The sequence below is a fragment of the Triticum urartu genome, chromosome 7A (assembly GCF_056163025.1).
Source record: "Triticum urartu cultivar PI428250 chromosome 7A, HENAU_Tu73, whole genome shotgun sequence".
Lineage (NCBI taxonomy): Eukaryota > Viridiplantae > Streptophyta > Magnoliopsida > Poales > Poaceae > Triticum > Triticum urartu.
In genome coordinates, this window is record NC_141879.1 from 14191118 (window position 1) to 14217280 (window position 26163).

Consider the following 26163-nt stretch of genomic DNA (forward strand, 5'->3'; position numbering starts at 1 on the left):
CTCACCACCAGTAAGACGCATGCGGGCGAGGAAACGGGCCCATCCATCTCCTCCAATCTGCGACATATTGCATCCTTTCTCGACCTCCATAGTGTACGCCCCCCCAGGTGCCTCAAATGTCACAGTGTCTCTTGTCAGCTTGTTGAATTTCAACCTGACATTGTATGGGACGATCTGTGTAAAAAAAGCAAAATGACACAATGCAGTAATGCCAACACTAAAAATAAAATAGTTGTTACATTTCATATAATTTCTTACCGCCACATGACGAAAACTCAGCTGGAAGTAGATGCCGAATAGCTTGCCAGTTGCAAGGCTACTGGCGCACCTTGACTTGCACAGTTGACATGGTGGTGGTGGTGGTGGCGCCATTTTCCTAAAGAAATATGAGCAAAGGATTAACGATCCACTTCACAGGAAACAAAAACAGTAGCATGTGATATTTTTGGTTCTTCTTCAGTTATATTTTCATAGTGGAACCCGATCCCAAAAAGTAAATAACAAGCTCTCAATTAACTTACTAACACCTTCTATAATAGAACCAACAGCTAGCAGGCAAATGCCAAATCAGCCAACAAGACTCACATCCAACAAGTTCTCAATTAGCTTACTAACACCTTCTAGAATAGAACCAACTTTTCACAAATTTCTACCAAATCAAGGTACCACCTACAAAGACACATTTCATCTAATTTGGCCCCTATTGCCTAAGATAACTGATTAAAAAAATAAGTGGCAAATTTAATTGGGATTAACTTAGCACTTGCAAACTAAATACTTGTATCAAAACCAACATCTAGCAGATCATGATACCACCTACTAAAGCATTTCAACTAAATTGGCACCTACATTTTGCAACAAATAACTTATTACAGAAAAACAAAAGCATCTAGTTATCCATATGAAATTCGCAAGCCCTCGCTGCATCTAGCTAGGGCAGCCCTCGGGGGGTGCTGACGAGGAGGGGGTGGCATGGTGACCTCGGTCGGGGGTGCTGACGAGGGGAAGGCCGGTGACTTTCGTACGAGAGGGGGGCGAGGACAGCGGCCGGCGAGGGGATCGAGGGCGGTCGGCCAAAGGCGCCCGACCAGAGCTCGCGGGCGGTGACAGAGTGGGCGGCGAGAGGGTGGAGGAGCAGCAGAGGGGCGGTGAGAGGGGGGAGGAGCATTACATGCGGCAGCGGTGGCGGTGGCGCGCAGTGGCGGAGGAGAAACCCTAACCACAGCTGCCGGCGTCGGGCGGAGGGGGACGATTGAGAGATGAGCGTGCGGGGGGCAGGGCCGCGTGTTTTTTTTTGCTGTACCAGTAGCGCGGGTACAGGGAGCGCGCTACTGCTAAGCCCAATATCAGTAGCACTTTGTCCTGAAAAAATGCTACTGCTAAGGCTAAGCATGTAAAAACATAAAAATATACATTGGTCATCATTGATCTTTTTGTGTAGAATCTAAACAGTCAATATGAATCCTCACCGTACCTGTATAGGCACAGGTGAAGATTCATATTGCAGCCACAAATCCTACACATACAGTTCAATGAAAACCAAGTGCTCGAGATAGTTTGAGAAGTAACATATTTAAGGTGGTAAACACCTTGTTCTCTTAGCAGTATGAGACTAAACTTAATTAGTTGCAAGAAGGGATGATACTTAGCAGCAGCGAGTGTTGAAGAAAAACGCTGCTACTAAGTACTTTAGCAGTAGCGCATCCAGGAAAAGGGCGCTACTACTATATCTAGCTTGGAGGCAACGTCGTGGCAATTGTAGTAGTAGCGCTCTTTCGACCTAGAGCGCTATTGCTACTGGGCTATTAGTAGCGCGGTCTTCTGAAGCTCGCTACTGCTAATTAGCAGTAGCGTCTGATTTTAAACCTCGCTGCTGCTAAAATTCTGTGTATAAGGTTTTTCTTAGTAGTGAAGCTGGGCAAGACTATGAACTAATTAAACTATTGACCTTTCTATCTACTTGACAAACTTTAACTTCTCCGTTTCCATGCTTGATGACATGAAATTCCTTCGCAATCATTCCAATTTCCGATCTATCCACACATGCGAGGTCGAGCGCCTTCGCCAACGAGTTGTTTGTCTGTCTCGACAACTAAATGGAGGTCAGTACACGACATCACTTTTCATAGTCCTTCAAGACAAGCAGCACCTTCTGTGAAATGTGCTCCTTTGCATCGCAGGATATAGTCCCAGGTAGGTAAAATAATTCTTCCATGATGATCTCGAACCACAGCTCCCCACGCAACACTGCTACTCTTCTCCAAGAAACTTCCATCAACATTGACCTTGGCCCACCCTAGACCAGGCTTTTGCCAATCCTTTTCCTTAGTATGGTCCTGTTGTTCCACTCTTGGCAGTTTAATGACAGGGCTTTTCCCTTTACCATCGTTCTCTGCATTTCCACTTTCAATCATGCGTAGGTTTACTGGGTAGTTTTGCAAAAATCTAGCAGAATGGGAATTTTTCACTTTACCTTTTGCGAAGATCGCGTCATTCCTATGGTGCCAAACATGCCATAAAAATGCATAAATTTAGAGATTTTTTACGATACATCATACTACTTAATATGATGAGTAGTATTAGGCTGATCGAATGGTTGATATAGATCAGTACAGAATTTGGCTTGAGGACAGAGTGGTAATTTTGGTCAAGGATTTGTCATTTCGTTTAATCCATAGACCATAGGCCCCTCCATCCTCCACGCCGTGTGCTGCCCCAGGTCCTTCGCCATCCCGGCGCCGCCTTCCCACCTCTGCACTAGCCGCCAGATCGCCCGTGCAAGCCCAAGGACGGCTGCACCAATGCCCCTGCTAAGTCCCACAACTAATAGCGCCCTCGTCTACACGGCTGTGTAGATCAGCAGCTCTGCAGGTTTTCCATTTTTGCCGACTGCCGGCACATTGCTGAAACCGATTGTCAAACCAGTAAGCTGTGTCTCCTAAGGCTTCATTCATATGTCTTTGACTCAAGAAGAACCTTGCCAATGATGGAGAACTCACAAGACTGTGGTTATGCTCAAGAAATAAGGATACAACATGCCATTTTGCACCTTCTAGCTTCACAGTTACATTCATTTGGCAATTCGTCCCTTCAACGATATTTCTTTTCCTCTTCCTAGTTCCAGAAAATGAATCTTCCCTTACCTACATTTGTTACACTGGAAACTGATCTTCCTATGTTTGTAATTTCTTCCTTTTATCATTGCAAAACCATTCTTCTGTGCATACATGTCGACATATCTGGTAGCATCTTCTAGTGTTTCGAACTCCATACCAATTGCAGGCACTGTATCTTTTTTCCATTTCTTCTGGACTTGGGAATACATATTCTTCATTTTCTGCCACTGCTCTTCTATCTTCCTCTGTATCTTCATTCTCATATGTTGCAATAGCTACAACCTTCAAACAACCAAACATGCGAAGAACATATGTCAAATATGAGAGAATGAATAAATAAACTTGTCTTCTTTGATTTTTTTTAGTGAACCAACCTGCTCGTAGAATTGGACCACATTCTCTCTCGACGAAATACCAGATGTATTTTCAATGAAGCCATTGTCACCAACACTATCCTGCAACATTTTTTTTTCAGAATACAAGTGTGACTTTCAGTTCAACTGTTTCCATCTAGACATGCCTATTATGTCACATGAAACAATCCAACAGTTATCAACTGTTTGTGCAATATACAGAAAGTACCTTCTCAGCTGTTTCAATGTACATATTTTTCACAGCATCATTTGTAATCTCAGCTTCACCTCTGATATCCACATTACTGGCTATGTTATCTGGAATTTCTCCAATACTTTCTTCCGCAAGTGTAGCATTTGTCCTATTTTCTTTTCCAGCACAACCGCTTGGTATGTTTTGGACAGGGGATCACTCTTGATTAACAAACAACTCCTGTGTCCAAATACTTTCTTCCGCAAGTGTAGCATTTGTCCTATTTTCTTTTCCAGCACAACCGCTTGGTATGTTTTGGACAGGGGATCGCTCTTGATTAACAAACAACTCCTGTGTCCAAATACAAAATTAATTATGCAATGCCCATGTGCACAATTGAGGTTTCATTTAAAAAGATGGACATACTACTACTTATTCTCTAACCTGTGTTTCTTTTATCATTTGTTGATGTAGTACAAACTGGTCAAATTCTTCCATGATAACATCCTGCATTTGCATGATAACAAACAAGGTGTTATCAGATTTCTTTTCATGAACAACATGCAACCGAACAACATATCAATTACTAGTTTTCACATATCCATTACCTGAACACTGCACTCATGTTGTTCCTTCGAATGGTTGTATCCTGTCTCTTCACCTCTTTTTGCATTACTAGGTTCACCCTGAAATAACATTTTCCCAAGTAATGTCTTAAATCATTTAAATAAGGCTGCAAAGGACATAAACCCAAAAAGAAATGCAGGTCCGAACCTGTTTCGTCTTCTTCCTTTTTCTTGAGTGCTTCTTCATTTCCATTCCGTCTGTTCCATTTATATACATCTGCTCCATTAATTTTTTTCAAAGACAGTCATGATCACAACAAGCACGTTTGTTAATGCAAAACCAAACGAAAACAAAATTATACAAGAACAAGCAACCAAGTGCCAGTTTCTTACATGCGCACACACAAATGCACGTACATTCTGAAAAAAATCACCAACTCTTCCTTCACTTTCCTCATTCTCATCTCGTTCTCAAACAATACACGCCGGCGGACAGGACGGCCTAATCCGTCCTAACAGTTAATTCACCTTTTGATTTTCTTTTCATGTTCATGCTTGCTCACTAGCTTTTGATCCATCACAATCGTAGAATTCTTTCTGCTCCCTCCCTACACAGATTTATCTTCTTCTACTTCTTTCTCTTCTTATTACATACAACTAGCTCTGGTGTTGGACAATTTTGTATCTACATTTAGCACTAATTACGCACAACTCATATGATGTATCTCATATACGTACAACTCATATGATGTATCGCACGAATCACTTCTTCTACAGAACTAATTTGTTGTCCAACACAAACTCAGATTCAAATAGAAAGCAGGGACAAAAGATTACCTCTAGGTCTCCTTCTTCGACGGCGGTGCGAGGAAGATTAATCCTCGCCAGCGGCTGGAGGAAAACTTAGTCTCCGCCGCCAGGTCTCCTTCGACGGCGGCCCGAGGAAGGTGCTTCCACCACCGATCTAGGGTAGGAAACTTCTACCTAATCGCAGCATGTCTCCTTGCCCCTTTTCTTTCTTTTTCTCTACCCGACAAGTGGGTCCCAATAAGTGAACCGGTATGCTTTCTCTTACATGTGGGATCCAAACAAGCATAGATACTATTTTCCCCATCCTGCATCCCAGAAATTCGACGGAGGAGAGCCGGAAGTGGGGAGCTCCTCTTTTCCCCCAAATCTCATACTGTGATTTTCTTCGCTCCATCTTGAAGAACCAACAGGTTTGAAACTAAACACATAATTTTGATCTAACCCCTCGATAGATTTGAAGATTCGGCGGCTTTTGCGTGATTCCGACGCTTTTCATTCTGTTGAGATCTTGATTTCTGAACATTTCAAATCAAAAATCAGTCTCTGTTTCCGTCAATGTTTCCGAAATATTTTGATACTGCCTGTTTTACCTCACCCTAACCATGAGACTGATAATTTCCAGCTGTTTTCTCGAATTGATATGAACCCTAACCAGTGTACTAGTCCAGATTCCCAATTCAATACTCCCTTCTCACGTCAGTATTTTCTTTTCTTTTCATTCAATCCCTAGCTGCAGCCAACCTTTTGCAACCACACATAACTAGCCAGTGTCTTCTGACATTTGTTTGATAGTATGACCAATAAAACAAATGTCCTTCAAATATAGGCTCCTACTAGAACATCTTTACCACCGTACTGGAGTGTAGTAGCACACAATTACATAACCTGTTAAAAAAAGTAAAGGGTCGGACACTATGTGTATTGTACTGATTATTCCTAATGCCTTCATTTTTCAGTCTTTGCATCAGTTCACAAAATGGAAGAAGAGGCTAGGAAGAAAAGGGGATTCAAGCAAATCATCTCCATATCAAAGAGAACCAAAGTAGTGTTCTTCATTTGTCCTCAATTCCTTTGCTAGTTTTGCAGGTAATTACGTTTTTTGGGCTAAACTAACACATGAATTTTTGTTCACTTCAATTTTGACAGTCTAATGAATGGGAGTACATGGATATGTTCCAGAAGATGGCAAAGCTTGGTTTCGAAAGTTTTCTTCATTTCTCAGGACTATGCAACATTAATGAAGTTTTCAATCAAAGAAGAGTTTGGGTGGCAAAGCTTGGTTTCGAAAGTTTTCTTCATTTCTCAGGACTATGCAACATTGATGAAGTTTTCATCTGGCTAGTGAATCATTTCAACACTTCAACAACATCAACTGAACTAGAAAATGGATTCACCTTCCCAATCACACCTTTGACTATACATACAATCTTAGGCATTCCTCTTGGTGGTTTTCCAATACAAACGGAACCTACCACAGAAACTACTGACTTCATAAGAAAAGAAATTAACATGGAAACCCCCTATGTAGAGTATCTTTTCTCACTTCTTTCTGAGAATCTAGAAGAAGACAGATTCTGTACGGTATTCATGCTTATTGTGCTGTCCGTTTTTATTGCTCCAAATTCACAAGGAGTTGCTAGCAGGAAATCCTATAGTGCATTAGTGAACATTGAAGCTGTTGCCAAACATGACTGGTGCTTGTTCACCATCAGTTATCTTGTGTACTCAATCAACAAAGCTCGAATTGGAAATACTAATGCCAAAGATATATTCCCCAAAGGATGCAAGCTAGCTTTGGTGGTGAGTCATTGTGAATGAATTTAATTTTTGTTGCATACATTCAAATTATCTGTTTTTTAAATGACTTTCTTAAACTTCATCTTGTATTTATTCAACTCCTAATGCTTCTTTTCTATCAATGGTTTTTCAGATATCTTACTTCGAGTTCCTTATAGCTCCTGGTTTTTCAATTCCAAATAGTCTCCCTAGACTACCAATTTGGGCATCTAACTTGTTGAATTCATACATGGCACTTGATGCACTACATGGGAGTAGTAATCATTTTGGAAGACTACCGGTATGTTATGTGTCTCCGCTTTTTAAAATGTAGTTCTATTTCTTAATAGGAAAAAGACATGAAGCCTACTGTGTTCAACTACAAGTTTTGAATCCTTCTTTTCTAACATGACAAAACAGCTAAAACACATTACTTGCACACCATTCAATGATGGAACAAGTGTGTACTCTTGCAAACTTCCATAAGAAGTTCAACTACATATTGAGTCATGTTTCCCAACAACAGGTCAAACTCAAGTTAGTGCACTATGATACTTTCTTTTTAAATTATTTACCTGAGCATTATCTATTCTCAGCATACAATACAAAATCTAACAATTTTTTGGTGAATTCAGGACAAGATGATAATTGAGTACAAAGCAAAAACTTTCTTCCAGAAATGTGTTCAAAACACTTTGCTACCTTTGCCACTATCTCTCTGTTGTTTGTGTATTCCTACAACCCGATCAGCTTCAAATACCTACTCTGACAGACAATTCGTGGTAAATTCGATTATTAATGTCCCTATTGTTGCATTAATTAATTATTTATAGAGATTTCTTTATCATAGCTGTTATATTCTTCCTTGCCCATAAATTAATATTTTGTTTAATGATATCAAGTATTCTTATCTGGCAGATCAGGCTGGTGATGATGGCCATCTGGATGAGCAGGGGCATGATCTTTACAACGAAGCACAAAGTTTATGAGTCATTTTTAATGAAGAGTCATATCTAACTATCTAAGGTGTGCCTGATCATACTAAATGTTGTTCCCTTGCTTCCTTGACATATAGATGGTTTTCTTTAACATCTCATCTCTTAGTCGTGTGATAGCTACCATTGATGAAGTTACATGATGTGAAAATATGCAGAATGATATTTCAGTGGCTGAAGTGCTAGAAGAACCAGGAAGTTACTAGCATCAAAAGGAAAAGAGAGCAAGGCGATCTCAAATGTGTAAAATCATATTACCAAGTTAGAGATTCCTAGGAGTTGTTTGTGCTTTTTTTTTATTACATTGTTGAGTGGTTTTTTTCTTTCTTTCTGGGAGTATGTCTCAACATGCAGCCTATTGTTGTACCAAATTTTTTTGTAATCTTTCTATTTCTGTATATTTATGAGACCATTTATTTCATTCTACAGTTATGCATGCTCCTGTCTGTGCTCCAGCAACATACTACTTTCAATAGTATTCGCGTCGGGGGGGGGGGGGGGGGGGGGGGGAATGTTAGGAGTAAGCCACAACGCTTGATGATGGCTGAGTCGTCTGCGTGGAGCTGGCAACGAGCAGCAGCTTCGGCCGATCAGTTAGGCAGCCGTGGTGTGCGGTCGTGCATGCATGCGGTAGACGGATAAGATAGCGTGTGTGCCGGTCAAGTAAGAGGCGTGCATGCGTGTGGTTAGTTAGCAAGATTACTGCGTGCGTGGAGTTAGTGGCCGGGTCTTGCGTGCGTGCGTGTGCTAGTATGTGTGTGCAGTCGGGTATAAAATGCCCCGCGATGTACTGCTCGTGTGTGGGTGTTGGTTCGAGTTCGTGCTTGAGGAGGAAGCCGTTCGTGCGGCAGGCGTATGTGCGCCGGAAAAACACCACCGTGTCCTGTGTCTCCTCTTTCTTCTACCTTCGTTCGTGCGAGAGAGAGAGAGAGAGAGAGAGAGAGAGAGAGGGAGCTGGGCACCGGCACAAAGAGCAAGGTAGGGCTCGACGCCAACAATAGTTATCCATTGACACGTGTTAACCAGATTAAAAAAGGTACTGAAAAGGTCGCCAACTTACCAGACACAGCTCAGATTCCACTCAAGAGGCGCGGTAGGGCCGCGCCCCAACCGCTAGTGAAAGTGCAAGGGTGGCATTTTTCTGAAGCCACCTATTAAAAGTGGCAAATAACCAATTTATCCACATATTAAAAGTGGCAAATAACCAATTTTCTTCGAAAATACAAGATAGTTCTAACTTTCCTTTTTGTCGGGTTGGCTGACGCCTAAACTGGGCCACAAGGCAATCAACTCTTTGCTAGTGGCTAATACCAATCCGTTCACCGAGCATTCTCGCATTCATCCACAGAGGTAAGTCAACTCCTTTATCTCCTTGCATATCGCTTAGCTGATTCAGCATTTCTTTTGCTCCGCCTAGCCTCGATTTGTTTATCATAAGTAGTGACTCACATGCTGATTATTTCTTCCTCCTGCCTCAACTTATATTAGTTTTGATTTATTAAAACATATTGTGTCAGTCAATAATGTATAGATCTGTTGACTTATGTCTTTCAATACTATTTATCTTTGGATCCTCTATGGCACCAAATTCATTGTAGCAGTGAGAAAAAAAACCCTTCAATTTGAACACTTTGTTTGAAAAGAAATAAAGATGCATGCGTCTAAGTTTACAACCTTATTAAATAAACGAGTACATGTTATGTCAACTTAATCTTGAGCGAAAAAGGATTCTCAAAGAAGTTTGTCTTTAATTTCAAGATATTTTGCAATCCGTCGAGAGCTAGGACGTGCGTCCAGCAGCAACTTAAACATTGTGTACATGGAACAAACCACCAAGAACAAGAGCATAAGAACTAGCCTCATCTCTTTACCACAACATCACATAGAAAAACCAAGCTTGACGATCAACATCTCATATCTAAAAAGGGAACAAGAGCTTTGCAATTCTGTGTCCAGTAGCCACTATATCATTATCAACTGTAGATCATTTATGCATGTACCAACTAGATATATCCTTTTTTTTGTATGAACTATTTTGCAATGAATCAAGTGTTGGGACGAGTTACCAAATATTAGAAAAAAGCAAATAGTTTATCAATCCATGTGGCGCGGCGGCGCCGCGCACTACTCGCTAGTACAAAGCTACAACTATAAAGTACAACTACAAATTATTTTAATGTGTACATTTAAAACTATACAACTAAAAACTACTACTGTCACACTAAAACTAGCTAGAAACTACAAATACCTACAAACTAAAAACCAAAAGTACAACCATGAAACCCTAACTTTATACCTGCCGGAGTGGAGGGCGACGGGGCGGTGGATCAAGGGTGACGGCGGTGGCTGATCGAAGGCGAGGGCGACGCGGTGGAGGGCGAGGAAGATGGCGAGGGCGAGGGAAGCGACGACGGTAACGGACGACGGACGAGGACGAGGACGAGGGCAGCGGACGGCGATGGCTAGGGCGAGGACGGCGACAGCGGCGACGGGGAAAGGGAGAGAGTGAGAGTGAGGGGGTAGGAGGGGGAGGGGGCACGCACGTGCAGATATTGCTCGTTACCTGCGACTGGCGCGCCACCCGACCCTCCACTGCTACTTTGGCATAGCGGGCGCCAGTACCAAAGGTTGAATTTGAACAGTCTGCCGCTAATCTACATGTGGTGGGCACAACCAGATGCACTAAAAAGAATACAAATAGCCGATTGGAGGCTTTTAGCTGTGGCGGGGACTGCCGCCACTGCTGCCTGTAACAACAGTGGCGGGTAAGCCTAGCCACTCGCCACAAAAAAACATTCATAACATAGCATAACATAACATAGCCACGCTCAGCTATGCTTGCTTGTGGCGGGTGACGTATTCTGCCCGCCACTGCAGTGCCCCCAATTCTCGCGGTCACTTTATGTTACCCGCCACTGCTGCTTCTCCTAACTAGCTCCCGCCATTCTATTGAGTTCACCTATAAGACCTTTCCCAATAGTGACAGGTCGGACCCCACCCGTTGAAATCAGGGGAGGAGATTATGTAAAGGCGAGCTGGGGCCTAGTAGTTGAATTCACGGTAGGTGGATGCACACATATGCATGCATGCATGGCCCCGCGTCCGACACACAGCCTTTTCCATGTATGGGCTTCGCGTGTAGAGATCGCGCGCTGCAATGCGCGGTCGTGAAAGAGTCGTTTCGGAATATATCATCAGCTCAGCTCGTCCTAGACCATCGCGGCGTCAAGCGTCCAAAGTCCTAAGTCCACGTGAATTTTCACATGAGCACGCGCTTTAGGTGCAATGTGCTTCCTTTACGTGTGCTTCTAGCATTTCTATGGCCGTGCAAGCCTCCCCTTATATGTTGGTCACACACTGCCACTAGGTAATAGGGGGTCGAACTGTCCATAAACCGGAAAGGAAAAACCAAAAACCAACCACTTTGGTTGGTTTGCGCGCGCGGGAGAGCTCCGCGTGCACCATTTGTCGCGCGCGGAGAGCACATGAAGCATTCACTCGTTCCTTTTCTAAGGAGCACTCCTTGACTATTGCCTCCTGGCTGCTTTCCAGTTGTACTCCAATCTGATATATTGTACTATAATCCAGACATGCATTTTGGCTGCTTTTCATGTCACCCATCGGCATTGGAGCTATAAACTTGTCAAACAAGACGACTCCTTGTCCTCGCTGAATGCCTTCTGAAGCGAGTCATGCACGTCATGGAACCTCCTCTTCTCCATGGATGCTTCTTTTCCGAGAGAAGCCAGCTTAGATTCATCATCCATGATCTTGTCGAGCACATTCGAACAACGCGGAAAGAAGCACCTAACAAGTTCAACTGGTAACAAAACATTGAGCTTGCAGTTAGTCCAGATCCATGTTATTAAATTTCAACTTCAGCTACGCAGGCTTTCTTATTAAGGATGTTAAGCAGATAAGCTAAAGAAGTGTAGTATTACCCTGAAAATATAAAGAATATAGAGGCGCCGTGGTTATACAAAGGCAATAATCTGTGTCTCACCTGTTTTGGAGAGGGCCCTCATCCGAGCCAAGTGTTCGTCATTCATTATCAAAGAAGTTTCATTTAGATCAACAGTTGCCTGTTGTATCTCTGGAGGTGGATCTGCACTAGAACCAAGGATAAATTCCGAAGTACCATCCAGTTGAGCAATGTCCATTGCTACTCTTGCCTCGACTGGAAAATGTATCCTTGCCAAAGCAACTGCATATCAGGAAAAATAAGTGAGTGAAAACACAACTTCCAAGAGAAAAATGCATGTGTAAACCAATACCAGACAGACCATTTTGAACACCACACAGTTTGTAGATGAATATTACCTCGGTTTTCAAGGTACAACAACTTTCCAGGTTCACAGTCACCAACCCTTGCAAGAGAAACCGATGCTTCTCCAACTTGTGGATCCCATCTTTCAGCTTGCTCCAGTACCTCAATGCATAACCTATCTTTAGGAGACGGTTTTCCTTCTTCAGTAATCCCAAAGTAATCCCTATGTTTTGTGAGTCTCTTTGCTATTTGAATTGCTTTTCTTCCATCAAATGTAAGATCAGAAGGCCGAGCACCTTTGGTTAAAAGAGAGACAAGAATTTTAGGATCTCTTCGCCTGGCAGCAATGTGAAGAACAGTATAACCTCTTGGATTTCTGTGATTGACATTTGCATGTGCAATGTCCAGAAGTTCAGTTGTGATCTTTGAGTTACAATGTTCTACAGCATAGTGCAATGCAAATGCATCATCAAGGTTAGTCTGCCCTTCCTTGAGCAGCATCCTCACCAGCTCCACATCACTAGAGTCAAGAGCTCTGAGTATCCTTCTTGCATGTTTGTTAGGAAATCCCTTGTCTTCAGGTGAAACTAACCCAAGACTTAGCCGTGCATCAGTAATTTGCTTCATAACATCTGGAGGCAATGCTTTCTCAAGAGTAATCATCTCAAGATTTGACCGGACTACCATCTCAAGGCATCTATCGAGCAGTTTCATGCAAGATTTATTGCACAAGTTTGCAACAGATAATATCAATGGAAGGTTATCCACTTCAACATCAATAAGGACATCAAGGAGATGCCGCTGTGTGGAAAAGAAGGGCATAACGTGGCTTAGTATTGGCTCCTTAAATATGCGAAACAATACAACAATCACTGTTATAGGTAGCATCTCAACAAGAATTATCATCGATTTTTAGACACACAAGTCATCTGTAGCAAAGTCAAAGCTATAAAAAAAGGCCAAATAAGAAACTGAAAAAGGGAAATAATAATTAAGGTCCTGTCTCAAGATCTCTAGATTGTGCAGTGCATGGGTTGATAACTATTTACCCCCCCCCCCCCCCCCCCCCCATTGAAACACTCCCCCTTAACAAAGTATTTGTTGATCCTAAGGAATCATAGGTGCTATTATAATTATTGTCCGCTGTGATATTTCATTTATATGCTTTGGTTTTTGTTGTGCATGTATCAGCTGTCCACATTCATGGAGCCTAGATTTGTATAAAATGACCCAAGCATGTTTTTCATGAACTGCCTTTTGTTGATGCAACAAAAAAGAGTAGGCACATGTACAACACTTTGAACAGTTTTTGTCTTCAAACACGCCTGGGTGCATGTAATTTTCATGCTTTGAACAGTTACCCTTCCCTTTCTCTAAACAAAATCAAAACAAGAATCCCTGAAATATCAACAAAATGACACAGCACCTTAGAACTACCAATTGCATCATTTGCATATTGAACACACTATACCACATGCACAGACAACTCAATTTATTTCCACTCCTACATCAAACCGAGTAAGAAAGGAGTCTTGATTGTTGAACCTAATAAGTGGAAATTGCACCCTGGTAGGGATCTCCAAACAACTCAGCATGTCCTAGCACCCGTTTGAACTTCACCAATTTGTTTTAAAAAAAACTTCACCAATTTAACAAATACAATTAAATTCAGCACGGACGTAATGCTTTATCACTACTTTGTAAAAGCATTGAAATTAAAGAATTTCAGGTTAAAAGATATGATGGGGATCCATATATAGCATTAAAACGTCTTAGCAATACGCATCCCAGCAAGCATAATAGTCATCTGATATGAACCTGGAAGTAGTTGGTGAGCTCGGTGATCTGGAAGGTGAATGTAACAAAGAGGACCTGCGCCATGAAGGAGATGACGGGGTGGCAGCTGACGTGCGCGCAACCATCCATGTCGACGCAGACACATGCCGGCCTGGGAAGGACATGGAAGCGGGTGCTGTACAGGTACTCGAGCACTAGCTGCAGTGCCTCATACCCGACCTCCACCTTCTCGCCCAGAAGTTCCCAGAGTTCCAACCTGTTGCCCTCCACAGAGGCGCGGTGTGCGAAGAATGCGCGGAGGAAGGGACTCCGCACAGAGAGCATGTAGCGGTGCACGTGCAGGTCAGGCGCGCCGGGCACGGCAATGCACATATCGGCAAGGAAGGCGAAGTCATCCGGTGAGTGGAAGGCTGTGGCGAGGTTGTCAGAGAGGCGACGGAGTGGCTCCACATCAGCAACCGCATCGGCCGCACATGACTCGGGAGCCCAGTTTATTGGAAGGCTCTGTTCTGTGCTTTCATCACCATAGGAACTAGAATTCACCAATTGCATGTTGATTGTAGGATTTCTTGGATGATTACTAACGACAGACCTCACGGCATACTCTATATGAGCAGCTGCACCCCCAAATTTTACGGAGATCTCTTTAAGGTCTGGCATATGCTCGATGCGGATTAGTTGATGTTGGTCCATTTGGGGAATGGCATTGAAACCTAGCGTGAGCTTCCAGAGATTAGGCATTGCATCCGCCTCAAATTTTAGCCACGGGATACCACTTGTGCACCTCAATTTGAAGTACTTGAGAACTGAGAACCCGGCCGCCTTGTCAAAGATGATCCTTTCACCTGGTGCCCACTGCACATACAGCGACAGATCAATGAGGGCAGGCAATCCTCTGAGAATATCAACAGAACTCATCTGCAGTTCCATTACTGCCATCTTCAGAATGCACAGGTTACCAAGTTATTTAAGCCATTAAGGAATTTGGGAAAATATGACGCAGCTGTGCGGCGAGCATTCAAATCTCTGGAGAAGAGGGGGAGGCTCCAAGTCATCCCAGGAAATGATTACTTTTGAGGCACCGGGAACCACAACATCTTTAACCGATGGGCCATGAGACACGACTATATTTTTCAGGCTGCCATGTCCTTCTAGTAAAGAGCCTAGAGATTCCATGTTTTTCTCCGGATGGCCAGAACAAGGTGTAGAAGAAATGGTAAGATAAAGATCTTGCAGGTAGTTCAGCTTGCAAAGGCTCCACAGACTGACGACGGAATCAGTCATGGTGCCTAGCAGATTTGTGTCAACCGGAAGAGCCAGGTGGAACAAGTGTGGGAGATGTATAATATCCCATGGAATAGCAGTGACTCTTGTTGCATCCATAACATCCAGCGTTTCCAAACATTGCAGCCCTCGTATATGGTTTGGTAGTTTTATGCAAACATCACTTGCAATCTTCAAATATCTTAGATGAAACAGCTCTGAAATCCCAGTGAGGTCTATGGGGTCATGGAGGCCACAATGACCAGATAGTTGAAGATTTAGGACACGAAGAACCTTGAAATCTCTAATACAAGGCATACAGTCGAATAATCCAAAAAATCTGAGTGATCGAACCTGTGACTTTGTGATGTTTTCTGGTGTCTTGGCATATTTTACATCACCAAAGATGAGAGATAGTCGGCGAACCTTATGGGAAAGTGCTATATTCTTTCGATTGTAGTCTACTACCACAATGAAATTCTCTTCTGCAGACTTGTGTGCAATAAGTTCACGTACTACATCATGGACCGTACAGGACAATACCTCATTGTTGTAGTTGACATATGAAGGTTGGATGAATCTTCTATCAATGAGTTCATCAAAACAGATTCCTGCGGCTTCTTCTTCTTCTTGATGAAACGGTCAGGCGGCACAAATAATAAGCTGTCAATGTAATCTACCATATCGTAAGACAAATCGCGTGCCTCATTCATCCAGCATATGGCCACCGGGGGAGGGTCCTCCAACTCTGACAGTTCATCAAGGTAGGAGCTTATCACTTCAACATCATCCTTGAGAAGGTGCACCCCCTCCTTGATCCTCTTGGGCAACCTCTTGTAGTGTTCCTGAGCAGGAGCTAGCAGTATGCCAAGCTTCTCAACAAGGGGTCTCATGGCGCCCAATGAAGAACTCACCGAACCATCTAATTAATCAAAGAGCACACAAGAAAGATAAGACAAGGTGCGGATCAATAATTAATGGATGGATTAGTTCCTATGCACATGCATGGGTTCGATGCTGTACTGCCATATATACAGACAGAAATCAAGAGAAATCAAGGCAAAGCTAACTAGGGAGATAGATCAAGCAACACTCACCAAACAGCCTCGAGATATCCTCAAGGACTGGCAGTTGAGCACCAGATTGCTCGACTTCATTTTCGGCACTTGATTCAATAACAGGATCAGAAACTGAAACAGGAAAAGCATGCAGGATTAGTTAGTAATTAAGAGTACTGAGCGGAAGAATTAAGGAGAGGTTTTCGCTTGCGCTAACCTGTGGCTGTGGTTGGATTGTCGATTAAGACATTCTTGTAATCCTCCTCAAGAATCCTGTCATCATTGTTCCTCCTCTTCTTCCCCGCAATCCTGACAGGATCCAGCACCTTCCTTGTCTCCCTCCTTTTCCTCGACGGCTCCTCCTTATCCTTCTCCGTGAGGTCCATCAATCAGAGCTTAGTTTCTGGCGCCCCAACAAGACGTGATGGCATGTTGAGCTCCTAAAGGAGCCCGAACTTTCTGAGCTCCCCCATGCAGGCACACCATCTATCTATCTAGATCGTCCATTTCACAGCAGTTGCCTCGGGATCAGTGTTGCCTCTCGAATGATTGCACTGACTTGTGCTGAAAATATGTTCTGCCTTTAGTCTAACTAATGTGCTGCTCTTTCTGCAATTATTGTATTTTGAGATAGTGCATCCACACCAAAACTGGAGAAATTTTGATGGTCCCATTCAGGCTAAAGTGCATTCACAAAGTGATGTTGATGCTAAAGAACCCACCAAGTTAAGGCTGGAAGAATTAAGCAGACGGACAGGTTTTTCACACGCGCTCACCTGTGGCTGTGGTTGGATCGTCGAGCAAGAAACTGTTGTAATCCTCCTCAAGAATCCTGTCATCATCCTTCTTCCCCGTAATCCTGATTGGATCCAGCAATTGCCTCGTCGGCTCCTCCTTATCCTTCTCCGTGAGGTCCATCAATCAGAACTTAGTTTCTGGCGACCCAACAAGACGTGAGGGCATGTCGAGCTCCTAAAGGAGACTGAATTTCCTGAGCACACCCCTACAGGTACACGTATCTCTCGGATCGTCCATTTTGCAGTGATCACATCAGGATCAGTGCTGCCTTTAGAATGATTGCACTGACTTGTGCTAAAACCATGTTCTGCCTTTAGTCTAACTAATGTGCTGCTCTTTCTTCTACAATTGTATTTTGAGATAGTGCATCCACACCAAAACTAGAGAATTTTGATGGGTCCCATTTAGGCTAAGTGCATTCACAAAGTGGTGCTGATGCACGAATTCACTACGTTTGGAACCTGCTTTCCTGCCTTTATATGATATATATTCGCATTGTTCTGCAATAAGAGAGCTCTTTTAGTGATCGTGAGATCCACACATGTGCCTTCACAAAAAAAGCGAGACAGAACCATGTGGGACCTGCCACCACGCACTGTCAGATTCTTCTGTGCTTTTTTTCAGTGCTCAGAGGGTTCACATGGGCTTTTTGGCAAAAAAAAGAGAAAGATAGAACCAAGTGGGGCCCACCACCATGCGTTGTCCGAATCGCCTATGCACAGGTACAATAGAATTTGCATTTTGGTACCTTAGCATCATATGTAATGCAAGTAAATAGCTCCAGCAGATTGGAGGAGTGGACGGGATGACTGACCATGGATGTTAAGGTATTCTCTATGCAGGTACTTGTAGCTACCTACCTTGATCCTGCCATGGCTGCTCCTGTGTCCTCCTGGCCTCTTTTCTCTATCCACTAAACTCCATGATTTGATCTTCCAACCAGAGATGGAGGCTGCGACGGCCACCGCTTTTGTGGGTAGGATCGCGCCGAAGCTCTTGGAGTTCTTAGCTGCAAATCACAAGCTTCGACAGAACCTGGAGCACGACATCACCTACATCCAAAGAGAGTTTGCGTTAATTTCTGCCGCCATCCAGCAAGATGATGAGTGTCGCTGGAGGAGCGGCACCCTCGGCGACCATGTGCAGAGGGCCTGGATCCAAATCATACGTGACTTGGCGCATGCCATCGAGGACTGCATCGACCGCTTCATGCACCGGGTGACCATCTCTGGGACGTCGACGTGGATCCGTCAGGCTGTCCACCGGGTGCAGACGGTGACAGTACGGAAGGAGTTTGCCAAGGCGATCCGTGAGCTCAAGAAAATATCACAAGAGTCATCCAAGCTGAGAGAAACTTATTACAACGCCAGTGTCGGTGCAGGCACCTTCCCGTCAGCATCGTCGTCGGCAGTGGCATCGGCACCTGAGACAACAACAGAGATGGCCATAGACGACACCGTTTCAGCTCGCAGCCCCGTGGGTATGGACGCTCCCCGGGATGAACTTCTGGAGCTGATACAGCAGCAGCAGCAACAGCTTAAGGTGATCTCTGTTGTTGGCTTTGATGGCATAGGCAAGACCCTCCTTGTCAGGCATGTGTACCAGAGTATGATGAGCCAGTATGAAGTAAGGGCTTGGGTTTGTGCAGCCAATCAAAGGGGTGCAAGCGATGTTGTCGAAGAGATACTTCGGCAACTTGGCATCCCCACCACATCCACCAATGGTGGAGGTAGCCTCAGCAAGTTCTGCGGAATCCTCAGATTGTGCCTTCAAACCAAGAGGTAACTAATGCCAACCATTGGTAATTTTCTCAACTCGGTCTCTGTTTGATGTTTTGGTCTCGATTTACAGCAGCCTGCATCTTTTATATTTTTGTACTGTCCAACAGTTCTCCTAGTTTGACTTCACTCACTATTGGCATCTTTGTAGCTATAAAATGAAATCACTCCAAATTTAATCTCCACTCCATATCTCTGCATGCTAATTCTGATCATGTACTCCTGGTACCTCGTAGGTTCTTCATCGTACTCGATGACATGAGGACAGAATTTTGGCATGATATTAAAGATGCCTTTGTGGGGTTGAACGGCAGAGTTCTGGTGACAACGGCTATTCAGTCAGTAGCAAATGGCTGCAGCAGCTCAGCAGCCCATGATCATGTGTATGCAATGAAAAGCCTTCCTGATGGACACTCGAGGCAGTTGTTTTTCAAGGAAGCTTTCCAAGACGATGATCCGCCAATCGGTAAAGAGGATCAGCTTGGCTCGGAAGCACTGAAGAAGTGTGATGCTTTACCCCTTGCTCTTGTTACTACAGCCCGGTACTTGCAAAGCACAGGTAATCCGACGCGTGAAAACTGGGCAACATTGTGCCACAACCTGGGAGCACACCTGGAAACGAAGGAGATGTTAGCAAGAATGAAGCGTGTACTTGTCCAAAGCTACACCAGCCTTGTTAAACACGATGTCAAGACATGCTTGCTATATCTAGGTATCTACCCTAGTGGCCGTACAGTCAGGAGAGGAAGCTTGATAAGGAAATGGTGCGCTGAAGGGTTTATCCCAGGAGATTATATGTGTAATGCTCTGGATGCTGCTATCGGCAATTTCAAAGAGCTGCTCAACCGGAGCATCATCCAGCGTACAGATGCCAGTAGCAAAAACATCACAGATCAGGTGAAGACATACCATACTCACGGCATGATGCTCGAGTTCATCCTGCACATGTCCAAGTGTGACAACTTCATTACCTTGTTATATGATCAGCTGGCTCCCCCACCCCCACCCAGTAAAATCCGTTGGCTCTCCCTCCATGAAGCAAGTGCCAGAGTGGCTAATGATCTATCTCTTGTCCGATCTCTGACAATCTTCGGCAGGGCACATGAATCTGTCTTGGATTTCTCCAAATATGAACTGCTGCGGGTTTTGGATCTAGAAGAATGCGGTAACCACTTGGAGGACAAGCATCTTAGGGAGATATGCAGCAACCTGTTGTTGCTCAGGTACCTAAGCCTTGGGGCCGCTATTAAGGTTACGATGCTCCCCAAAGAGATTAAGAAGCTTCAACTTTTGGAGACGCTGGATGTAAGAAGAACCAAGATAGAGATTCTGCCGACACAAGTTATGGAGCTGCCATGCCTGATACATCTGTTCGGAAATTTCAAGCTCCAACAAGGTGTAGGAGGCCGGAGAATGCACAAGCTACAGACTTGGCTCTCAGAGAATAGCAAATTGGAAACGGTAGCAGGATTTGTTGTGGACAACAACAAGAGCCAAGGATTTGCACAGCTCATAGAGCATATGAAACACTTGACAAAAGTGAAAATATGGTGTCAGCAGTCCAGTAATAATAGTAAGGATCCCCTTGCCAGTGGCGGCGGCAGCAGCAGCAACAACAACTGCACTCATCTCTCAAAGGCCATCAAGGGGTTCATCAAGAGAAGCACCGACGTGAAAAAAGGTCATTCACTCTCACTGAATTTCAGTGATGAATGGTTCCAAGACTTGCTTGTGAGCTTGTCCCTAGAAAAAGAAGAAGCTTCCTCCTGCTATCTTAGCTCGCTCAAGCTACAAGGGGGCAACATATGCAGCCTGCCTCCGTTTGTTACCATGCTGGGTGGTCTCACTAAGCTGTTCCTTTCATCCCCTGGTCAGCTGAGTGGGGATATTCTTGCTGCCCTGAGCAGGGTGCGTTGCTTGGCGTACCTGAAGCTAATTGCATCTCAACTGGACAAACTCACCATCGTACAAGGTGCACTTGGAAGCCTGCAATGCCTATGCATCATGGTGGAAGTCATGACTGAGCTGGAAGTCCAGGAGGGAGCTCTGCCACTCCTCGAGTCACTCCGGCTGCTATGTACAGATCTAAATGGCTTTTGCAGCATGACAATCCAGTCCCTACGACGTATTAAGGAGGTCACCCTCCATGATGGAGTAAGCGATGAAACAAAGAACGAGTGGAAAGAAGCAGCAAAGAAACACCCCAGACGTCCCAAGCTCTTGTTTGTTAAGACAGTTGAAGATGTTGATATGGGATGTGAACCTACATACAATTCTGAGATAACAACACCCCACAATGCCATTTTTACTGGACAGTCTGGTAACCAAGTGTTGTGCATCTTATTTTGCTTAATTGTTGGTATATTAGTTAATTATTGATGTTAGGTTATATATACTCCCTCTTCACGCATCTATGTGACATTTTTATTGTGCAGTACAAGTTGATGCATGGTGATGATCTGCAACAGGATGATGATGAGAAAGAAGATACAGATAAAATTAATATCCTAGAGGATTTTGCTAGCAAGACTTGTCTGGACCCTCCGATGAACAAGGAAAGTTTTGAACAGGGGATGGAAGGAATGGTAGGTTTAGAGGATGAGCGGATGGAAGATGTCACTCGGTCTACTGATCAAAATGCTGTACTTTTGGTGGTGGGTGAGAACAGAAGAAAGAGGGCAAGGTTGGACATTGGTGAAGACAACTCAATGGACAAGGTTGTTGATAGGGTGAAGCGCAAGAACCCAGAGGATGTCCAAGGTAATTTACAAGTTCCAAGTTTCCATCTTTCTCAAATTCTTCCAGCATTTCTCTTAGTGACATAACTAGTAGAGCTGGGGTGATGTTTGGAAATAATATTCTTCAGGTAAATAAATCTATTCAAGTGATTAGAGATTCATAAGCTGCTAAATGTAGTGCTTTTATAGCTAGCTAGGAGAAGTCGGACAATGTTCCTATGAGTTTTGATTCGTTCTATGCCCTGTTTCTAAATATCTGTGGAGTGTGGTTAGCGCAAACTGAATATACAGGCTATTCCTGTTTCTTTTAACTGTCTGTGCAGTTGGGTTCTGAAGTTTACCGGTTATGTTAGAAATCTGATGGCTGCTGGAGATGTTGTAGTTTGGACCATATGGGAAACTAGAAATGCTTCTGCCTTCAGAATATCTTTCCTACCAATCCTACTCCTATGTTTTTTAATCGCCACAATGGTTATTGCCGCTGGCCGGTTTGCAGAAACGAGGCCTACAAAACAAACAGCGCCTGGAATTGCGGTTGTTGTCTCTGATGGAAACTGAGGTTTTGTATGGAGTTTGCAAGCTTGGGTCAATCTTGCTCTTGAGTCGAGACACGACTTACATTTGCATTGAGTGTCAGGTTGGCATTTGGTTTTTAACTAAGTAGTCGTCGATTCTGATGCTTCAGGAGCTGGTCTGTCTTTTGATCCCCTGCCATATTTTCATGGTAATGTTGAATTCCCATGTGCTGCAGCTTGCTACAAGGCTGTACCAGACTGATACGGCTATGGCGAAGACGGTTAAGTGTGTCCATTAAGTTTCTACTTGTACGCAACATAAGTTTACTTTCATGCATGTCAATTTGGTGGCTTTCAGCTGTGACAGAGTTCACCATGTATGTTGTTGGATATATATTTGGTCCCAGTTAACTTTTGACATCTGTTCCACAGAACCTTATAACCATCCTTCATTCAGTTACAGACATCTGTTCCTGATTACGAAATAAATTTATGATTATGCTGGTATATGATTGTTTGCATGAAACTAATGCTAAAAAAGGAAGGAGGTTCAAGAGAAAACGGCTTGGTTCTTAGTTTGTGCTGACCTGTCAGAACCTATGTGCTGGTCACCGGAGAAGGACAGTGTTAAAATCAGCTGCAACCGTGGGACAGGAGTTACGCCGAGCAGCATCGGAGACATCAATGGGCTTGCTTGCATCAGAGTTCCTTCTCCCATCTTGCTGACACGCCGGTCCTGGCCCGTGCCATCCAGCATCTTCAGCTCGGAGCTGTTTGAAGTGCTCTGAAGAGCATCAATGTGAAATAAATACCATCACACAAGCAAGAAACTATGTCGAAATTTCTGCACAGCCAGCACGCTAATTAGTACGTACCTGCAATGAAATTGAACCTTGCTTGCAATACAATAATTGCCACACAATGTGCATACTTGACGTTGAGGCATTGAGCACCGATGCTCGCGATCCGAGCCTGGTATGGGGGCGGGCCGGGGGCCAGTACTCCAGTTTGGTCCCCTGTCTGAATCTTCTGGCCTATTGGAAATTGCAGTGCAGGGCTATTAGTTCCTGAACCAACTTAGTGGAATTAGTGCAGGTTCCTGAACCAACCTAAGTGCAGTGGAGGCCGGCGTGGTTCGGGTAGCCGGCGGGGATAGGCCAGAGGTGGACGGAGCTTGCAGAGGGGATGAGCTCCATCCCCAAGGGGGAGACACTACCGGAGAAGGCTGGCATCCGCCCGAGAGCGATGCCCCCGGCGGTACATCGAGCGCGGCCCTGCGGCGGCGGCCGTGCTTGTGGCTATCGCGTGCTGCGAACTGCGTCGATGGAGAGAGGCCGTGGTCAGCCGGGGCGCGCCGCCGTCAGCCAGCGGAGGAGGCCGATGCGGCTTCTGTCGCTGGTTCGGGCGAGGAGCGAGCACTGAGATGAGGGTCGCCGAGCAGCGCGGTGGGCTCCGGCGGCGACTTTGCTGCGGCGGTGGTTGGCCGCGGGCGGCGCCCCCGACGGTGTCCAATCTGACGAGTGCATCAAGAAGAGGGGTAGAAGATGGGGAAGGGGATGACAGGTGGGCCCATCTCCACCTGGGACGATAGTATGGTCAAAACTGGTCAAACTGAAGAGAGGGCTGCAAATATACGGAGGCGGATTAGGAGCACTCGGCAACCAGCCCCACCCAAATCACGTCCGCTCACTCTGGTCTCTAGGGATCTGTGCAACTTTGGAGAAATGGTTGTTGCCGGGTTAATACACGTCCCGACGTACAAGGCAACAGTATGTACTTGTGCTTCGACATTTAATATATCTGCAAACACTATTAGGAAAAAGCCTATACACAGAATTTTACCAGTAGCGCGCTATAAAATCAGGCGCTGCTGCTAAGTAGCAGTAGCGCGAGCTGTGGAAACTCGCTGCTGAAACAAGTTTATCAGTAGCGCGCGCACTCCAAGCGGCGCTACTGCTAAAATTCTCACGACGCCGCCGCAAAGCCAGTTATAGCAGCAGCGCATTAAAATAGACAGCGCTACTACTATGTAACGTAGCAGCAGCGCATTCAGGCAATAATCGCTACTGCTAAATTAACTACAGATTTCACTAGCGCGCCTCATCCACAGATCACACTCACACACACTCGATCACGGTCTCCTCCTCACCCCCCCCCCCCCCGCGCCGCCGGTCCTCCCCCGTCGCCCCTCCCCCGATCTGCGCCGTTGTAGCCTCATCCTCCTCGCTGGACTCGGTACCGGCCTCCTCCTCCGTCCTCCCTCCACTCGCCGCTGGCCGGCCCCTCCTCGCTCCGCCTTCCTCTTCCGTCCTACTATCTTCTCCCTCATCGAGTCGCCCCTCCTTGTCCCTCCTCCCTGATACATTTTGATTTAGTAGGCTTTCATATGTAACATTTTGATTTAGTTGATTTAGTATGCTAGTGGATTTAGTATGCTAGTTGATTTAGTATGCTAGTTGATTTAGTCGATTTAGTTGATATGATTCAGTTGATTTAGTAGGCTAGTTGATTTAGTTGATTTAGAATATTTTGATTTAGTTTATTTAGTAGGCTAGTTGATTTAGTAGGTTAGTTGATTTAGAACATTTTGGTTTAGTTGATTTAGTAAAATGGCGCCACCACCAGCACCACTATGTCGACTATGCAAGTCAAGGTGCGCCAGCAGCCTTGCAACTGGCAAGCTGTTCGGCATCTACTTCCATCCGAGTTTTCGTCATGCGGCGGTAAGAAATTAGATGAAATGTGACAACTATTTTATTTTTAGTGTTGGCATTACTGCATTGTGTCATTTTGCTTTTCTTACACAGATCGTCCCATGCAATGTGAGGTTGAAATTCAACAAGCTGACAGGAGACACTGTGACATTTGAGGCTCCTGGGGGGCCGTACACTATGGAGGTCGAGAAAGGACGCAATATGTCGTAGATTGGAGGAGATGGATGGGCCCGTTTCCTCGCTCGCATGCGTCTTACTGGTGGTGAGTTGATCAGATTCTCCTTCAGAGCAGAAAGACCCAAGCTGGTTGTCATTTATATCAACCTGGTGGAAGATGATGAAGATGACGAAGATGATGAAGATAATGAGGACCCACTCAATGAAGATGATGAGAACCCACTTCATGAAGCCATCATAGCTCAAGGAATGAGGCTGAGCGAGGAGGAGGTGTGCAACCTATGGGACATAATTCCGCCACGTGATGACTTTGTCGGGATGCCATTCGTGACCCGCCTGACAAGTACCATGGTCGATCGGCATGAAATGGTATGTTATACGTACTGCATGTAGTAATTTGATGATATATATATGCTTTATTGTTATACTTACCAATGCAAATTATCCGATTATATGCTTAGTGAATCCGATGATATGCTTAGTGTAGAGTCCAATGATATGCTTTGTGGAATCTAGTCGATGATATACTTTAGTGTAGAGTCTGATCACATGCTTAGGCTATTTATTAATTGATATGTTTTTCTTATTCAGAGATTGCCAAAGAACCTATCTGTGAGTTGTGGTATCGAGCCTGATGAAGAAGGCTCAGTTGGACTACGCCTTACCGCAAGGGGCTCCATCACCACATGTACTTACCGCATGGGCACAGATGGTCGCACACACTTGAACTCGGTTGGGTGGAAGAGATTCCTCGTTGGCAAGAATCTTCGTGCTGGACAGGCCATCCTAATTACTATCAGGAATACCCACCGCCCAGGCTTGAGGATGATGATCGTCGTCGATATCATCTAGAACTACATATGTGTATGTGGCTATATCATCTAGAACTACATATGATGATCGTCGTCGATATCATGTAGAACTACATATGATGATCGTCGTCGATATCATCTAGAACTAAATATGATGATTGTCGTCGATGTCACCTTGTACTGCTTGAGGATGCATGTTGAGTATATATGAAATTGTTATCTAGTACTCCCTCGGTTCCAAATTACTCGTCGTGGTTTGAGTTCAAATTTGAACTAAAACCACAACGAGTAATTTCAAACCAAGGAAGTACTACCTAGTATCTATAATGCTTTATGAAATTGATATCTAGTAGTACCTAGTATCTGGAAATTGTAGTTTATCGAAGCCGGAATGGGGAAATGGTGAAAGATATAACAGTAGCGCTGGACCGGGAAAT

General features: G+C 44.5%; 2 protein-coding genes and 3 long non-coding RNA genes across 9 annotated transcripts; 3 read left to right on the forward strand and 2 right to left on the reverse strand.

Moving 5' to 3' along the window:
- The first annotated feature begins 5071 nt into the window (after window positions 1-5071).
- LOC147956941 (uncharacterized) lies at window positions 5072-6982 on the forward strand. Its single transcript, XR_015611789.1, has 3 exons — window positions 5072-5448; window positions 5995-6080; window positions 6185-6982. It is a non-coding gene; the product is annotated as an uncharacterized LOC147956941 (long non-coding RNA).
- A 259-nt stretch (window positions 6983-7241) lies between these two features.
- LOC147956942 (uncharacterized) lies at window positions 7242-8199 on the forward strand. Its single transcript, XR_015611790.1, has 4 exons — window positions 7242-7351; window positions 7450-7596; window positions 7733-7840; window positions 7968-8199. It is a non-coding gene; the product is annotated as an uncharacterized LOC147956942 (long non-coding RNA).
- Window positions 8200-11213: 3014 nt separating this feature from the next.
- On the reverse strand, window positions 11214-17200 carry LOC125523904 (BTB/POZ domain and ankyrin repeat-containing protein NPR1-like). Of its 3 annotated transcripts, none has more exons than XM_087535458.1 (7): window positions 16971-17200; window positions 16412-16758; window positions 16234-16326; window positions 13895-16058; window positions 12130-12877; window positions 11813-12013; window positions 11214-11629 (listed from the first exon to the last, which is right to left on the reverse strand). In XM_087535458.1, the coding sequence occupies exons 4-7, from the start codon at window positions 14810-14812 to the stop codon at window positions 11442-11444; spliced, it is 2055 nt and encodes a 684-aa protein (XP_087391584.1). In that variant the 5' UTR covers window positions 14813-16058; window positions 16234-16326; window positions 16412-16758; window positions 16971-17200; the 3' UTR covers window positions 11214-11441. The 3 variants fall into 3 exon arrangements, with proteins under 3 accessions (XP_087391584.1, XP_087391583.1, XP_087391582.1); XM_087535457.1 differs by having other exon boundaries at window positions 16412-16803; XM_087535456.1 differs by lacking the exons at window positions 16234-16326; window positions 16412-16758; window positions 16971-17200 and having other exon boundaries at window positions 13949-15766.
- Window positions 17201-17705: 505 nt separating this feature from the next.
- On the forward strand, window positions 17706-22530 carry LOC125526542 (disease resistance protein RGA4-like). 3 transcript variants are annotated; one of them, XM_087535455.1, is made up of 5 exons: window positions 17714-17834; window positions 17936-18773; window positions 19007-21098; window positions 21212-21530; window positions 22005-22530. In XM_087535455.1, exons 2-5 carry the CDS (start codon window positions 17938-17940, stop codon window positions 22064-22066), a joined length of 3309 nt encoding a protein of 1102 aa, XP_087391581.1. In that variant the 5' UTR covers window positions 17714-17834; window positions 17936-17937; the 3' UTR covers window positions 22067-22530. The 3 variants fall into 3 exon arrangements, with proteins under 3 accessions (XP_087391579.1, XP_087391580.1, XP_087391581.1); XM_087535454.1 differs by lacking the exon at window positions 22005-22530 and having other exon boundaries at window positions 17713-17834; window positions 19007-21090; window positions 21206-21363; XM_087535453.1 differs by lacking the exon at window positions 22005-22530 and having other exon boundaries at window positions 17706-17819; window positions 19007-21390.
- A 139-nt stretch (window positions 22531-22669) lies between these two features.
- On the reverse strand, window positions 22670-23519 carry LOC147956943 (uncharacterized). The gene is made up of 3 exons (XR_015610788.1): window positions 23133-23519; window positions 22899-23057; window positions 22670-22807 (listed from the first exon to the last, which is right to left on the reverse strand). It is a non-coding gene; the product is annotated as an uncharacterized LOC147956943 (long non-coding RNA).
- Between the last annotated feature and the right edge of the window lie 2644 nt (window positions 23520-26163).